Here is a 16,358-nt window from a genome sequence, read left to right on the forward strand (position 1 = left end):
ATGTATATTGTAAAATATTTTGAAATAGTGAGTTTGGTTCATCCCATGCCGCATGTGTGAAGTGCTTTCAACGGAAAAAACTGAATGCTTCCAGCGCACAGACAATGTATGACGACTTCATCTGTGTATAAATGTCTCACCATAAGATAAATCTTCACATTACAGAACGTCTTGTCAGTGAGGGGTATACTTAAGAACTTGCACATCTTCAGCTGTAGTGGTATGTGAATTATTAATTTTTGTGTATAAGTTATAACTATTGTATTACCAAGTTTATTTTTGTACGTTTGCTATGTAGCTTTGGTTATGTAGTATAATGCAAATATTTTCTATTCTTGTTTGTGACTTAGCAAGAGATTTTATATTAACAATATAAAGCTGCATTTTTAAGAAACGTCTTGTACCATAGGATTCTTGTCGGTCACTGTTAGGTTTACTTCTGAACCTGTTTGATGGTTTGTAATTATTGTGTCGATAATGTAATCTGTATAACTTACTGTATATAACGTCATTACGTTTTATCGTATTTGCCTGTGTCATGCATAGTACACGGAGTTAGATGTAATTTCAGCTGTGTCAGCTGTGTTATGGATAATATTTTCAGCTGACTGGATTGATCAGTTATTGGAGTGATCGGAGTCGACCCTAGAAGCTGACCATAGCAGCAGTGAAGCTGAACCATTGCAGCTGTAGAGCTGAATAAACTGTTGCTGGTCGAGTAGCAGGTGATCGGGCATCACTGACCAAGATTAGTGGGCGCTGACCGCTTGATTGACCAACCTGGAATACTAACAGCTTGATTGGCCAGTGTGACTGGCAGCCAAGTGTGCTGGTGACGGAGTGTATAACTCTGTATATGTAATCTTTTAGCCATGGACTAATTTTGGGAGTTTGTAAAACCCAGTTTGTTTTTGGGACTGTAAAGATAATATGTATATCTGTCCCATTTTGTTCACATAATTTCAATGAGTGAATACATTTACTATATGAGTAAAATACTACATTTCTTTACTATTTGAGTAAAACACATCATTCTTTCATTGTGAAATCAGGATGAATTATTCACTCCTTGTGCTTGTACTGTGTAAAGCCATTTATTCGTACTTTCATTAGTATCTCCGTGCATTTTATATTAATTGATCCAATATCTGGATCATACACATGCACATATTAATCATAAATTATTGCTCATTCAAGTTGTTCATTGTTAAACATTGTATTTATATCACCATCAAAAGTGTTCTGTTGTAAATCCGAAATCCACCCAGTTATCTTGTCACACCCATGAATTCTGATAATGGCAGAACAATTAAGCTGATGAGAGAAAACTGGACTGCACTTCCAACTTCCAACTGGACTTCACTTCCAACTTCCAACTGGACTGTGCTTTCAACTTTTGAATAACATAAAATAAATTACTCTATAGCAAAATTTTCCATCAACTTTTTAAAAAAATTAAAAATAAATCAAATGTAAGGACTTTCAATGAACTAAGTAAGAAGTCAATGAATCTTAATGACTATGTGAACCCTGAATTTGGAATGTATATAACCTACCTCAAATGTGTAACATTTGATGAGTTGGAATACAAAGGATCTGTCCATGTAAGACAAAAGATCTTGGATGAAAAACGCCAGACTGGTATTCAGACTACGAATCAATGGTGGATCCTGCAAGGATAGCATAATTAATTCATAATGCAAACCATGTTAAAAATGCCTGTTCCCTACCAGCTGTAGAGTAATTGGTAAAGCCAATAAAAATTTATATTTTTCTGATTACTAGAGAGCTTTGTATATGATTAGAACATTTATATTATCTGACAATAAATACAATTTTTATTGTGTTCAGATAGGTTGCAATGTACAGACAGGTAGTAGCAAATCCTTGGCTTATTAGCCTTTTAAATCTGGAATGTCCTGTTTTCTTTTTTTGTTTGTGTTCACATCTCTTCCAATCACTGTAATTGTGGAGGAGTTGGACAGCACTTCTGTAGAGACTCATCAGGCTCTTGGTGGTTTTGGGATCTGTTTGATTGATGTCCAGCAGATAGTTGCCTTCATTTCCGATTAAATATTAATTATTAGAAAGTGATGACTGAAAGAATGTGGAGGTGTACCCTTCCATCTGCTAGGAGGACTTACTCACCCCCAGTCCCTGACTGGTTTCATTACACAAGAGGGAGCTGAATCCTAGCTGCAGGACAATGGTATCATTTGAAACTCGGATGCTGCAATAGTTGGTTTTGTCAATACAACTGTCACACGACCTAACATGTAGTAATACTGGCTGCACCAGTGACACTGGCGACAAAGGGGTAAAGAAACCTCTCACTTACAAGATAAAGTGGTTTGCTGAACAATAAATCAACCATTATCAATTCCCTCTGATGAGTTACACTAGTGATGAAAATGATCAGGGACCGTGAGTAACTAAATAGCCCAGCAGATGGCAGATCAGTTTCATCTGTATAAAATTAAAGGCCTTCAAACCAGGATGCCCTCTTTAAACTTTGGTCAAAATTCTACTGAGCTGTTTTTGATGTCATATATAGTTTTCTAATTTTAACAACAGCATCCATGCTGGAAGGCAGAGATGTGTCATTTGTATATCTTTAAAGAACTCTGACAAAGAATGCATCTTGTCAAAACTAATCAAATTCATGGTGGAAAAGATATTTGTAATGGTCAACATATTTTATGGCAGATCTGCATCAGTACAAAATTTAAGTTCAAAACATCCCCCATAAAGTTTGTTCAAATTCTGTTGAGTGATTTTTGAGAGGAAAACATTTAATGATTTTTCCATTTTTGGTAATGGATGCCAAATATGATGGCACATTGGCATCATTTTGAACAAAACTTAAAATCCATTCAGACAAAGCTTAAGAAAACATTACGGACATGTGGTTGAGCTGTTTGGTAATGAGTTTTTAAAGGTTTTGTAATTTTTCTAAAGGGAGTCTTATATAATATGAGGTACTAGCATCGTTTGTACAAATTTGAATGGTTCTGTCAAATCTGGTCAAATACTGTTTTTAAGTTTTTTAACAAAGCTGCTAAAATGTTCATTTTAACAACAGCAGCAATATATAATGGTAAACTGGCATCAATGCTTCCTTTCAGATTTGGATAACTTTTATTAAAGTGTTCTTTTAGAAGTCTTTTTCAACATTTTGATACGTTTAGTAATGGCAGTCATATTTGATAGCAGATCAGCATCATTTGTCTAAATTTTAAATTCCTTCAAGCCAGAACACCTCGTGTCAAATATTGTCTTATTCTGTTGCTTGGCTTTTTATGAAAAAATTCTTTAAAGATTTTTCCATTTCTATTAATGGAAGATATTCCATTTCTATTAATGGAAGATATATAAGTGGTGGATTGACATCATTTACAAATTTAAAAGTCTTTAACACCAGAAAGTTCCATCAGATTTGGTTTAGACTGGTACAATGGTTACTGAGAAGAAGTCAAAACATGGAAAAAACTGTTGGCTAATGCATGACAGACAAATCATGCGCAGTACATGGCCGTACTATAAGCTCACCTGCCATGTAAGCTAAAACTTACATCATTCTATCCATCCAGCTTTGTATCTACTTTGTACAATATAATTTTATATTTTAAAAATCATGTTATGTAAGTATACACCAAAGTGGAATTCTTCATAGACCATGGATCTAACACAGGCACTCCCCTTGAAACACAAAAGCAAATAATTCGATCTGAATTAAAGAATATTTGCAACTATTTTGAAGTATACATATAAGTATGATAAAATATGAGTACGATAAAGTTCCTTTCCTGGAGTAAAGCAAGAAAAATTCCTTGGCGCTGATATACTGTGTCCATCATTCTAATGGATATGTGTACTGACCTTGAGGTATCTGTCCACAATGTCCTTAATAATGCTGACCACAAGACTCTGCACATCATCCACAAACTGACCAGGAAACCTCATCTGACGAGGCGTACAAAGCTTGTCTGTCTTGGCTAGGTGTTCAGCAATACTCTTGATCTGAAAAAAAAAACAAATCTTATCTATATGTATGCTGCACAATTTTAAATGAAGGTATTCTTGTGTATTAGCAACTACAGTATGAGTCCATTAATCAGAACACCCATGGCACACCTAATTAATTTGGATAAGAGGATATTCAGTTATGCAGATGTGACTTATCTTAGTGTGAAGAAGGAGAATACATTATATACCCGCTCCTCATTTAATAGTTCTCTGCATGGTCACTTTCTGTCTTATCCCATATGCAAACCATCCACAAAGTTTGGTAAAGAAACTTATTCTAGAACAAATATTATTGAAGCAAACTATTTTTTTTAAGATTAAAATGATCTTTATCTTTTATTTATTTTTCTACCCTTAAAGTAAAAAGGCCTTTTTCTTAAGTACAAACATTGGTAAAAATACACAATCTAAAACTAAAGTTATTATGCAAACACCTTTCTTCTCTTTCAGTCACTACTCTTTTGTGTAAGAAAACAATAGACTCCTTTCTTGCCCAAAGTGTAAACTATCCACCTTTCTTGCCCAAAGTGTAAGCTACCCACAACCTTTAGTAGAGATTCATGTTACTAACATTTTTAGAAAGAAACAAATTTTCATTTTTCAACCAGTGACATTTTCAACTTTGACATAATGATCCAAAATTTACAGGTGCCTTTCTTGCCTCAGCTGCAAGCCATCCACAGAGTGTGGTCATGGTTTTGATACATAGAACTTGAGTTATTTGGTGCAAACCATTTTCCTTCTTGGAGTCTTTATCACACTGACCATTGACTATTTAGCCAACAAATCAACAAATCAAAAGAGCTTTGGTAGCTCAATTGGTAGAATGTTGGATTCATAAAGAAAGGGTCACAAGTTTGATACCTGTCCATGCCAGCCTGGATCTGCTTCCTCAATATATCTTTGGGAAAGGCACTTACTCAGCATGATATAGAGAGTTATGTGTTGAAAGTAAACTGCCATTTGAAAGAAAAAAATTCATTAGGTACCTTTATTGTCTTAGAGGCAAGCCAACTACAAAGTTTAATCAAAGCACATTGTGCTAAAGTTATGCAGTGTTAATTCTGGAACTTCTTTTTTCAATCAGTGAAACCTTGACAATGGACCTTCTGATCCCAAAAACATAAGTCTCTTTCTTATCTCAAATCCAAGCAATCCACAAAGTTTGGTCAAAGTAGTCCATAAAGAACTCAATACATCAGGCATAAAACATTTTCTTTATGTAGAGTAAATTACCCTGACCTCTGACATCTTTATGTAAGATAAATTACCCTGACCTCTGACATCTTTATGTATAATAAATGACCCTGACCTCTGACATCTTTATGTAGAATAAATTACCCTGACCTCTGACATCTTTATGTAGAATAAATTACCCTGACCTCTGATGTCTCTAAGCCAAAATCAACAGGTATCTTTCCTATCTCAAATGCAAGCGATTTGCAAAGTTTGGTTACACTATCTGTTGTAGCTGTAAAATATGGTCACAGTATCTGGTATACTAGTAAAGTTATTGTGCAGAAATAGTTTCCCTTCGTTCAGTCCCTGTGATACTGACCAATGACCTTTTGTACCTAAAAGTGATAGGTTTCTTCTTTGTCACACTGAAGATCTGCTATAACACACTTTATTAAAACATGAATTTAAATACAATAGTCAAGGCAGGGCTCCAAATTTTACAATAATTTTACCAGATGTCTAAAACTAACCACAAAGCTTTAGTTCCAAACTAAACAAGAGTTTGATCTTATACTTTGGCAAGATATTCATCAGAATCACTTTAATTTCAAGAACTGAAATCTTTATATCACATCTAAATCTGAGACGGCTCAGAATAGGCTGACCAAATAACCCACTTGAGCCATGAGACAAGTGCTTGAAAGATTATGTCCTGCTTTCCTGTTTTATCAGTCAGGAAAATCATTGTCAGGCAATATGGCTGTTTTGTGTGTACCTCAGACTGACTTGGAGTACATGAATTGAATTCTGAAGCTATGCATCTCTCAACAGACTGTTTGAGTAAAGGTAAACGATTATTTTCTTATTGCCTGCAGACAGCAACCTGTTCTTGGGTCCATGGAGAGGGCATGCACTTTGCTTATCCTCAACACTGAAATCAGAGCTATCACAAAGCAAGTCTTCATAACATAGCAGCGACAGCAAAGTCAAAGTCATGGAGACAAACTAAGCCACATCAAGAAACAGGGGAAGTTTCATTTAAGAAATATAGTGAGCAAGCAAGACCTGGACAGGTTGAAACAGGATAACTGATCAGACAGATCCTTGCTGTAAACAATATCTTCTCTTTCATGATGTCTGAACATGTCCGAAATCATGGGATGATACCGTTTGTTAGTGATGAGACTAACCTCTCCTCAATGACAAAAAGGAACAAGTTAGTTAACTGAAAAACTAAGAGATGGGTATCATTACTATCTATGCCACTTTCCCTCATATATCTTTCAAGGAACCATGCTGTCTCAGTGGTTAGTGTGCCAGGCTCATGCCCAGACCAGTGTGGGTCAGCTACTGATGAGTGTCCACTGGCAAGTCACTTTATTCCAACTGCTTCAGCACTATGTAAACTACTTATGTTTCTGAGACATGGAGCACCAAACCAAACCAAATCATACTTTAGAGATCCTTTTTCCACATTAGGTTCTTCTGACAAGAGCCAGACTTAAAGAAAGAGCTTGTCTGGGCATGGATGGACAACTGGTGAGCTTAGATGCTCCAGCAACATGGAATTTGCCATAATCTTCCTGAGAACATCTGTCACACGATCTAGAACCAATGATATGTCCCATCAACAGAGATGAGCAGTTAGAACTTGTCTGCAAGTCAGGCACCACCCCCTTCTGAACTACCTTCATAATCAGGACTACTTAAGGGAAGGCATATCATGGTGCAAGTCTTGCATCGTGATATGGTACTAAGAGCATGAGGAATTCCTCTACTATAAAAGTTCCAATGATTGTCTCCCCTTGTCCCCTAGCTTAGCAAGCTAATTCACCACCACAAAACTGTTGGACATTAATAGGACCATCTTCTCGTGCAGCCAATTTTTCCATGCATGAAAAGTATAGAGAATGGCCTTCATTTCCAAGACACTGATTATTAAGTACATTCTTCTGTACCATCCACCTGATACTGACTGTCAGAGCAGTAAGTGCACCTCCCAATCTGATGATCTGCCCTCCAGTTGGAGAGTCTCCAGGAGTATTCCTGCCTCTAACTATCACCACCCTATATTCAACAAAAATTCTGAATGAGGATGAAGGCTGAAGATTTCTGCATCTGAAGCTATAGGCCTTGACCTCTGAAGGCTGAAGATATCTGCATTTGAAGCTACAGGCCTTGACCTCTGAATGCTGAAGATATCCGCATTTGAAGCTATAGGCCTTGACCTCTGAAAGCTCAAGATTTCTGTAATCTTAAGCTATAGGCCTTGACCTCTGAAGGCTGAAGATATCTGTATTTGAAGCAATAGGCCTTGACCTCTGAAGGCTTAAGATATCTGCATCTGAAGCTATGGGATTTGACCTTTTCTCCTCTTGAGTTGCTTCCACAAAACCATGGATGAAACAACATAAGACCTATACTGCAGGCATTGTATGGGCTCAATGATAAATATTTCATTTTGTTTTTTATCTTCAGCAACTTTAAAGCCTTAACACTTCTTGCATTTAGATGTCATTTTCCCCTCAAAGGCAGAAAGAGAAAAAAATATGCATAGATGGTGAAACTTAAAAAGAAAATATACACAGAAAATTAATAAATGAATGAACTACATACAATTCAATCAACAAATACAGGCAAATATTTCCAACCTGTGTAACTGACTAGTAAAAGAAAAAGTCCATATGACTTGATAAATATTAATAAATAAACCTGAAAATAACAAGGGAAACAATATATTAAGATTAAAACTGTCTTAATCACAAACATTACTTGATGGATTACTTGGAAAAATTGAGAACTTGCAAGTAACTGAAGGGGGGCTTGGTACAATACATTAATGTAAGTCAGTTTCAACCAAAACTTTAAACAGCCAGCATAATAGTGGCCATGTAGCAGATGTTAGAGAAGGTAATTTGTAAGAATTACTTCCCTTCATTTACATGATATATAGATGGAAAAACAAATTTTCATTTCAGGAGGGCTAGATTCAGGAGATGGCGGTATTTATTTCCTAATGGTAATGTGACTGAGCAACATATCTGCTGGAGAATTATACGCATGCATACAGTAACTAGAAAATCCCCTCACCATGAGCTCAAAGAAGAACCAAGCATTAGAAAGAGCCATTTCTCTCATGGATCCACTTTGAACCACCCACTGGAGGGCCAGCTCCTCGTGTACATACTGAAAATGCAGAAAAAAGAAGTAAGGATATTAACATTTACTTGACTGACATTAATCCAAGGTAAAATAGGGAACTACTCCAAGATTGATCACACGAATCTGATATGCACCCTCCCCTTCTGACTGTTTTATTTTTTTATTCTTTCTCAGGGTAAGATTCATAAATTGGAATTGAGGCCATACTTGGAGTACATGCCAAGAGAGGTTTCCAAAATGTAAATAACATACACTGTATTCTACACAAACTATACATATATAGAATATAGAATATACAAAAACTGCAGAGAACAATTTTACCTCTCTAAAAATAAAACACTTTGCAATTCTTCCCAGCTGTTTTAAATAAAATCTGAAATATCTTGCAAAGAGCTTATGAAGTCATATTAAAGTATATTCTTGTACAGTGTTAGACTGAATCATCCATCAGAGTGAGATTTGATTTCAACTGGGCATCTTTTAATTACTTCATCTCATATTCTCATAAAGTACTTTGTCACTTTACACTATTCACAGGAGCCAAAAATGTGCACTGCCTTACACCTGAGGTTACCCTTGACTGAGGTACATAATATATTATAATAGTATTACTTAAAAAAATGGGAGACATAACTATACCTTAAAAAGGGACCATGTAATACTGAGGTATGTAATTATTAGAAAGTACTGTATTACTATACTAAATCAAGACTAGATTAAAAAGAGTATAGTGTACAGCTAAAATTGGAACAAACTTATGTCTTTCTGCTAATTACTAGGAAGACTTTGATATACAACAGTAGGCACAATTGCATACACATATACTATCATTTATGTAATTTTTTAAACACCCTCTATCCATAAAAGATTTTCTTGTTGTTGTTTTGGGCTTATCGCCATTTCTCAGTGCAAGATTGGCTATACATTGCGGACACTATATCTAGTGGTGGAAGAACCCAGGAAAACAAAGGTAAGAACCACCAACCCACATTAAGTAGTTTCATTTGCGTTTACTACCTAAACTTTGGGATGAATGAGTGAGTAAAGTTTCATGGCAATCTTGTTCCAAGTAAAATACTTGGAGAAGCAATAAAAGACTTCAATCATCAGAATTGAATATTATTGAAATCTGATGTGTTTGAAGGTATTTAAAATATAAGTGTATGCCAATATTTTCTTAACTCTAACCGCACTTGGAAAGAAGTTATATACCATAAAAGTTTAAAATCTGACAAGGAGTTCAATTCCCATGCTCAGACAATTTTATTACAATGGGGGAAGGCTTCAGTCTATGCTATACATTACTGTCAATGACATATAGGCCAATACTTGAATGTTGAATGAGGGAGATGTTAACAGTTCTGACAAATCAATTACTGTACTTGGATAATTAACATGTAAGTAATAAAAACTCTAAATATGATTTGATCTTACCTTCCTGCTCCGTGCTTTTCCATAGGGACTGTGCTGAGAACTCGATATGTACTCATCCCCTTTCACACTTCCTCCACGATTCCCTGAAAGACAAGTTAAACTGATAATTATTTTGTTGTTGCTGTTATGTAGTTATTCCTCCACTGACTTCATTAATCTGTAGCCTGATTAATATCTATCTTTTTTATTGTTCTCGTTATCCAACTCCTCCATCAAATCATCACTGTTGAAACATTCATCATTAAAGTGGTTTTAAAAGACCCTCAGTAATACATGGTGAGTTAAGTGCAGGTAAGAGTTCACAAGGCAAATACCTAACCTATCAATCAATGTGTTGAGAAATTTTACATTCAAACTCATATTCAATAGCTAGCTATGGGAAACACTAGCAGTTAAATGAGAGGATAGGGTTGTATTCAGTGAGGAGAGTTTTGTACTATTAGCACAGACTAAAGTTAGGCAAATACAATTCTAAATTAATCTGCGTAATGAAGCTCTTCCACAAGTAAAACAAACTTTGTATGCAGCTCTTGTAGCAACTGACATTTCTCAGTTATTAGCTTTTGTCATCTAATGCCATGAACAGCCAGCTAAGTAGGACTGTTAGCCTAGCATCATAATGGCATCCTTACAGAACATGGACCTGGTTGTTAGTTCATAATTCAAATTTTACCTTAGTATGCATCTTATACACTTGCAAATCTCTGTGCCTGACATTCTGACCCCTCTCTGGGGCACCCGGGGAGAAGACCAAAACATCATAACTCCAATTATTATGAATGAAATGGATTTTCTGCAATGTGATTGGATGTTAACAGTCGCATGATACTGATCCGGAATTTTTTACACATCGATAAATTCTGGGACTACTTTCGGTTTGCAATATAAATAAACATTGTAGACACATCATTGTGAAATGATTGTTTCTTCTTTTAAATTTTTAATTCAGCAAATAAATATAACTTATACTCTTTATATACATTTTCCAATATTTTTTGATTGAAATAAACAGTTTACCAATCAGTTTAGCGTTCGTCTGCTAAATAGTCAAGCAAAATGGCCGATTACAGTGATTTTTCACTGCAATTTTATGCAGAGTTTTTTTTGAACAATTAGATCACAAGGATTTAAAAGTAATAATAGCAGCAATTGAAGCTGATGGAGATGGATTTGATGATTTTGAGATGGATGTTACAAGCGCTGAAAATGAAACAGAACAACAGAGATTGACAAATTCCCTCACAGAGCACCAAAAGACCTCAGTCACCCTAGCCATACACAACAACAACAATAATAGCGTGGGAACTGCGGCAGTCTATTTTGAGGCAGCTGAGGGAGATAAACCAAGTTTTAAGAAATTATCTGAGGAGGACTTAAAAGCTATTGAAATAAATCAATACTCAGAGGCTACTAAATGAAACACAACATGGGGCATTGGCGTTTTTAATGGTAATTTTATATTTACATATTTTTGTTTGCTTAATTTCAAATGTGTGTGGGTGTTGGTGGCATGGTGTGAACATGACCACTTACACAAAAATAAAAACAAATATTTATGAGATCATTATTCAAAGACTGAATAAAGTTTATAAATGGTAAAACTACAAGAAGATCATCAGATTATTCGCATGAAATATCTTTGATGGATAGATTTTGAACATATATAATAACATATTGCATAGTTTGTTGACATGGCAATGTTATCATGATATCTCCAACAATGTGACCAAATACCATTGAAAAATGTATATAATAATCCATAAAGTGATTGTTTTGCTAAGTTAAATTATTTTGGATGTGTAGTCATTAATTTCAGTGAAAAAGAAATTACATAACTTTTTGCATTACTATTCTTCTTCTTGAGAAATAAATCTTTTGAAACACTTAAAATGTATATATGTATGATATATATGTTCTTTTATGTTTACAATGTTTTTACTTTATAATTATATTTTAATTTAGAGGTATGGACTTTGTAGTCTGAAATAAAGAATTCTTATCTTATCTTATGTTGAAGGATAAAATTAATAATGTCACCATATTACATACATAAATCCCAACCATAAGTAGACAAAATATGTACAAACTGCAGGACATGTCTTTATGTGTATTTAAAAATGATCTTGCCAAGTGTAAGAACTGCATTGCTATGAATATTTTTCTATTTACTTACAGCTTGGTGTATTGAAATTAATGGATACAAACTTCACTTCAACACAATCAGACCATACAAGCTGAATGGCCACTTAAGAAGGATCTACGCTGAGGCCCAACCAAAATTTGTATCATCAAGGGTCACAAAAATGCCAGCCAATCAGGTGCAAGAATATCACAAGAATTCCTTGAAAAATGTTCATGCAGCCATAAACAGATACTTGAAGGACAATGGAAATGATATTGACATTGTCAAAGACAAAGAATTCAAAAATGCAAATTCAATATTAAATGCAAAACTGAAATTGAATTTAAAATCAGGTATTTCAAGGCCAACCCAGCACTACCAAGTGATTTCACTGGAAGAATTTGGAAGCTATTCATTTTGTGACCAGAGGTATAGAATTGCACCATCAACTGACCCCAACGTCTTTAAAATTTGAAAATGATGGGAAAAAAACACCAAGGTGGTGTTGATGCGAAACTTGAAGAAGCATCAGACAAAAGAATGTATGCAACTGGTACAAACACTTGTCCAGTGAAATCTGTATAAAATAAAATCCTTCAGAAATGTGACAAAGCAGCAAAGGCCTTATTTATGCAATGCAGTAAAGAATCACCAAGATCTCCTGAATTCGCTGAGAAATGGTATACTTGTGAACTGGTCAAACCAAAGCAATTCTCCTCATTCATGCCAGACATCTGCAAGAATGCAGGAATGCAACGCTATACTGGTCACTCACTCCATGCAACAGCAATTCAAGCTATGAGTGATGCTGGGTTTGCAATCAGAAATAGTTTGTTTATAACAGACCACAAACATGAGGAGTCTCTAAAAACTTATAGTCAAAGATCTAGCACTGAACAAACAGAACTAATTAGCTCAGTTTTGGAAAATATAGCTAATGGTGGTCAAGCTCTGTCTGTATCAGACCCTAACACCAACCCCCCTTTCACTTCAGATCAAAGTCAGCAACCATTGATAATGTCTCCAGTCCAAAGTTCAAACACTCTAATCACTCAGTCCTTCCAGCACTCCAACACTCAACTATGCAACCAAACAAAACATATGGCTGATTTTGCGAGCAACTCTACATTTAACAACTGCACATTTAATTTCACATTAGATAACTGAAAGGGTCTTGTCAAGTATTAACACTCTTGAAAATGATATAAAATGTTATTTCTGTATAAAATTTATTTAAATATTACCTTTATTTTGGTAAGGGATAACATCATCTTGTTCATATTTCTATGTTGTTCATTGATAAATTCCATAATGACTTATGGTTTGCTTGGAAATTTCATTTAGCACACTTGTTCTATACTTATCAGTTGTTATTATTTAAGGTCGCTGTCATCTGATGTAGCAGATAGAACTGACTAAAATTAAACAAGAATGTTATTTTTTTTATATAAAAAGAAATGTACTCACACTAAGGTTAGCCACTGCCTAGATGTAAAGTATGAAGTTTCTGAATAAATGTAACTGTGACAGTAGTCACATTTCATATTACATAAGCTCACTGAATGGGTCTTGTTAAGTATTAACACTGCTGAGAATGACAAAATGTTATTCCTGTATACAATTTATTTCATTGTTACCTTTATTTTAGTAAGGGATAGCATCATCTTGTTCATTATGTCCATGTTGTTCATTGATAAAATCCATGATGTTTTGAGGTTGGATTGGAAATTTAATTTAGCACACTTGTTATATCCGTATCAGCTGTTTTTATGTAAGGTCATGGTCATCTGACATAGCAGATGGGACTGACTAAAATTGAATAAGAATGTTGTAAATAAACGAAATGTGCTGAAACCACTGGTAGCCATTGCTTAAGATGTAAAGTATTGACTTTTTGAATAAACATATCTGTGACAGTAGTTAGTCTGTTCCTGTGATACTGTACAGGTTATGTATTATGGGGCAATGTGAAGCGGCAAATGAAAGGAAAGTATGCGCTACTTAAATTTGAATGCATTATTGATGGAATAAGTTGATTTGACGATACAAAGGACGAAACTGGAATTAAAAGGATTAAATGATCATGGTTGGGTATTTATCAATGTGTAAATTGTTACCTGATCACTCACAAAATTAACATAAAGTCCATCAGACTTTATTTACTTTGTGAGTGATTATGTAAAATTTACACATCGATAAATACCCAACCATGATCATTTAATCCTATAATAATCCTCTTGCAAACATAACTTAACCACCAAGTTTGGTCAATTTCTACTCAAAATTTTAGGAGGTGGGAGAGATAGAGACAGAGTGACAAAAAGATGGTATCACAATATCCCAAACAAGAAAGCATGCAGATAAGAATTACAGTTGTAGAATATACAGTATCCTGAATAAGCTTACCAAAGAAAACACCCATCTCGGCATGCAGATAAGAATTATCATTGTAGAATATACAGTATCCTGAATAAGCTTACCAAAGAAACCACCCATCTCGGCATCTGGAGTGGTGGGTGTGGCTGCCAGATCAGGATTACTGCTACTGCGCTGGTAGGTCTGTTTGCTGACGGGAAGCGTCGAGGGACGTCCCATTGTGTTGTACCCAGATATGCCACCCATCATGTTGGGCATTGTGGTCACTGATAAATGCAGAAATCAATTCATAATCAACTGATTAACTGACTTATTGACTGATAACTAGTGTTTAATGGCACATCAGTGCAATAAAAACTATTTTGTGCCAAAGCAATACAGGTAAATTAATTTCCTTTGCTCAGAGACATACAGCTAGCATGGTCTATGCAGGATTCAAGCCCATAGCCCATTGATTATAAACTAACCACAATGGCTCCCAAAGTAAAAACTTCAACATAATTAGTTATTCAAAAATGAACTGTGTCTTGGTTATATCAAACTGACAACAGCTTGTTACAACCACACATGTATATGTACAAGCCGTATTCTCCAAAATATATACTGGTATAAAGATGATGTTAAAAAGTCTTCATTTGATAATAAATATATGAAACAAGTTAAATAATATTCCACAAGGTGCATGAGAAATGGCATAATATCTCATACAATAAGTTGAAAAATTTTCATCTCAAATGAACACAAGTTCATGATTCTGTTTTTCACATAATGTTATGGCCTTGGAATTACACAATGAAGTTGTTATAAAGTGTTATACAACTATTAACTCTAAACTTATATGAAAAGTTCTTAACTTAACATCTTGATTATTTAAAACAAAAGCTGATGTCAGGTTTATTTTTAACAAATCATTTCCTTCCTTCCAAACTTTCATTAGATTCTAAGATTGGTGAAATTTATGAGAAATGTTGAGATGGGGGTTTTAATAGGAAAGCAACATTTCCAACTGTAAGAAACAGACGGCAAGACCATTTAAAGAAAGCTCAATTTACTGATTAGTGAATGTATTATGAATTAATGTGCATTTGTATATTTGGAGAGAGAGACAGACAGACAGAATGTATTACCTTCATGCATGTGGCCTTGGTGTGGTTGAGTACATGTGTAATGAATGTATTACCTTGATGCAGGGGGCCTTGGTGTGGTTGAGTATATGTGTAATGAATGTATTACCTTGATGCAGGGGGCCTTGGTGTGGTTGAGTACATGTGTAATGAATGTATTACCTTGATGCAGGGGGAATGGGTGCGGTTGAGTACATGTGTAATGAATGTATTACCTTGATGCAGGGGACCTTGGTGTGGTTGAGTACATGTGTAATGAATGTATTACCTTGATGCAAGGGACCTTGGTGTGGTTGAGTATATGTGTAATGAATGTATTACCTTGATGCAGGGGGCCTTGGTGTGGTTGAGTTCATGTGTAATGAATGTATTACCCTGATGCATGGGGAATGGGTGTGGTTGAGTACATTTGTAATGAATGTATTATCTTGATCCAGGGGGCCTTGGTGTGGTTGAGTACATGTGTAATGAATATATTACCTTGATGCAGGGGGCCTTGGTGTGGTTGAGTACATGTGTAATGAATGTATTACCCTGATGCATGGGGAATGGGTGTGGTTGAGTACATGTGTCATGAATGTATTACCTTGATGCAGGGGGCCTTGGTGTGGTTGAGTATATGTGTAATGAATGTACTACCTTGATGCAGGGGGCCTTGGTGTGGTTGAGTACATGTGTAATGAATGTATTACCTTGATGCAGGGGGCCTTGGTGTGGTTGAGTACATGTGTAATGAATGTATTATCTTGATGCAGGGGGCCTTGGTGTGGTTGAGTACATGTGTAATGAATATATTACCTTGATGCAGGGGGCCTTGGTGTGGTTGAGTACATGTGTAATGAATGTATTACCCTGATGCATGGGGAATGGGTGTGGTTGAGTACATGTGTCATGAATGTATTACCTTGATGCAGGGGGCCTTGGTGTGGTTGAGT

General features: G+C 35.4%; 1 protein-coding gene across 4 annotated transcripts in view; it reads right to left on the reverse strand.

Annotated features, from left to right (window-relative positions):
* LOC149807910 (dedicator of cytokinesis protein 7-like) overlaps positions 1-16,358 on the reverse strand; it is a 184,966-nt gene that overhangs the window by 111,950 nt on the left and 56,658 nt on the right. For all 4 annotated transcript variants that reach the window (XM_089971876.1, XM_089971895.1, XM_089971866.1 and 1 more), the window contains exons 22-26: positions 14,404-14,565; positions 9,802-9,884; positions 8,296-8,391; positions 3,880-4,020; positions 1,557-1,670 (exon numbers count right to left, since the gene is read on the reverse strand). In XM_089971876.1, the coding sequence (XP_089828002.1) occupies positions 1,557-1,670; positions 3,880-4,020; positions 8,296-8,391; positions 9,802-9,884; positions 14,404-14,565 (596 nt within the window). The remainder of the gene's footprint in view (positions 1-1,556; positions 1,671-3,879; positions 4,021-8,295; positions 8,392-9,801; positions 9,885-14,403; positions 14,566-16,358) is intronic.

This window comes from Sinohyriopsis cumingii, chromosome 1, assembly GCF_028554795.1.
Source record: "Sinohyriopsis cumingii isolate HCF-2022 chromosome 1, ASM2855479v2, whole genome shotgun sequence".
NCBI classification, from domain to species: domain Eukaryota; kingdom Metazoa; phylum Mollusca; class Bivalvia; order Unionida; family Unionidae; genus Sinohyriopsis; species Sinohyriopsis cumingii.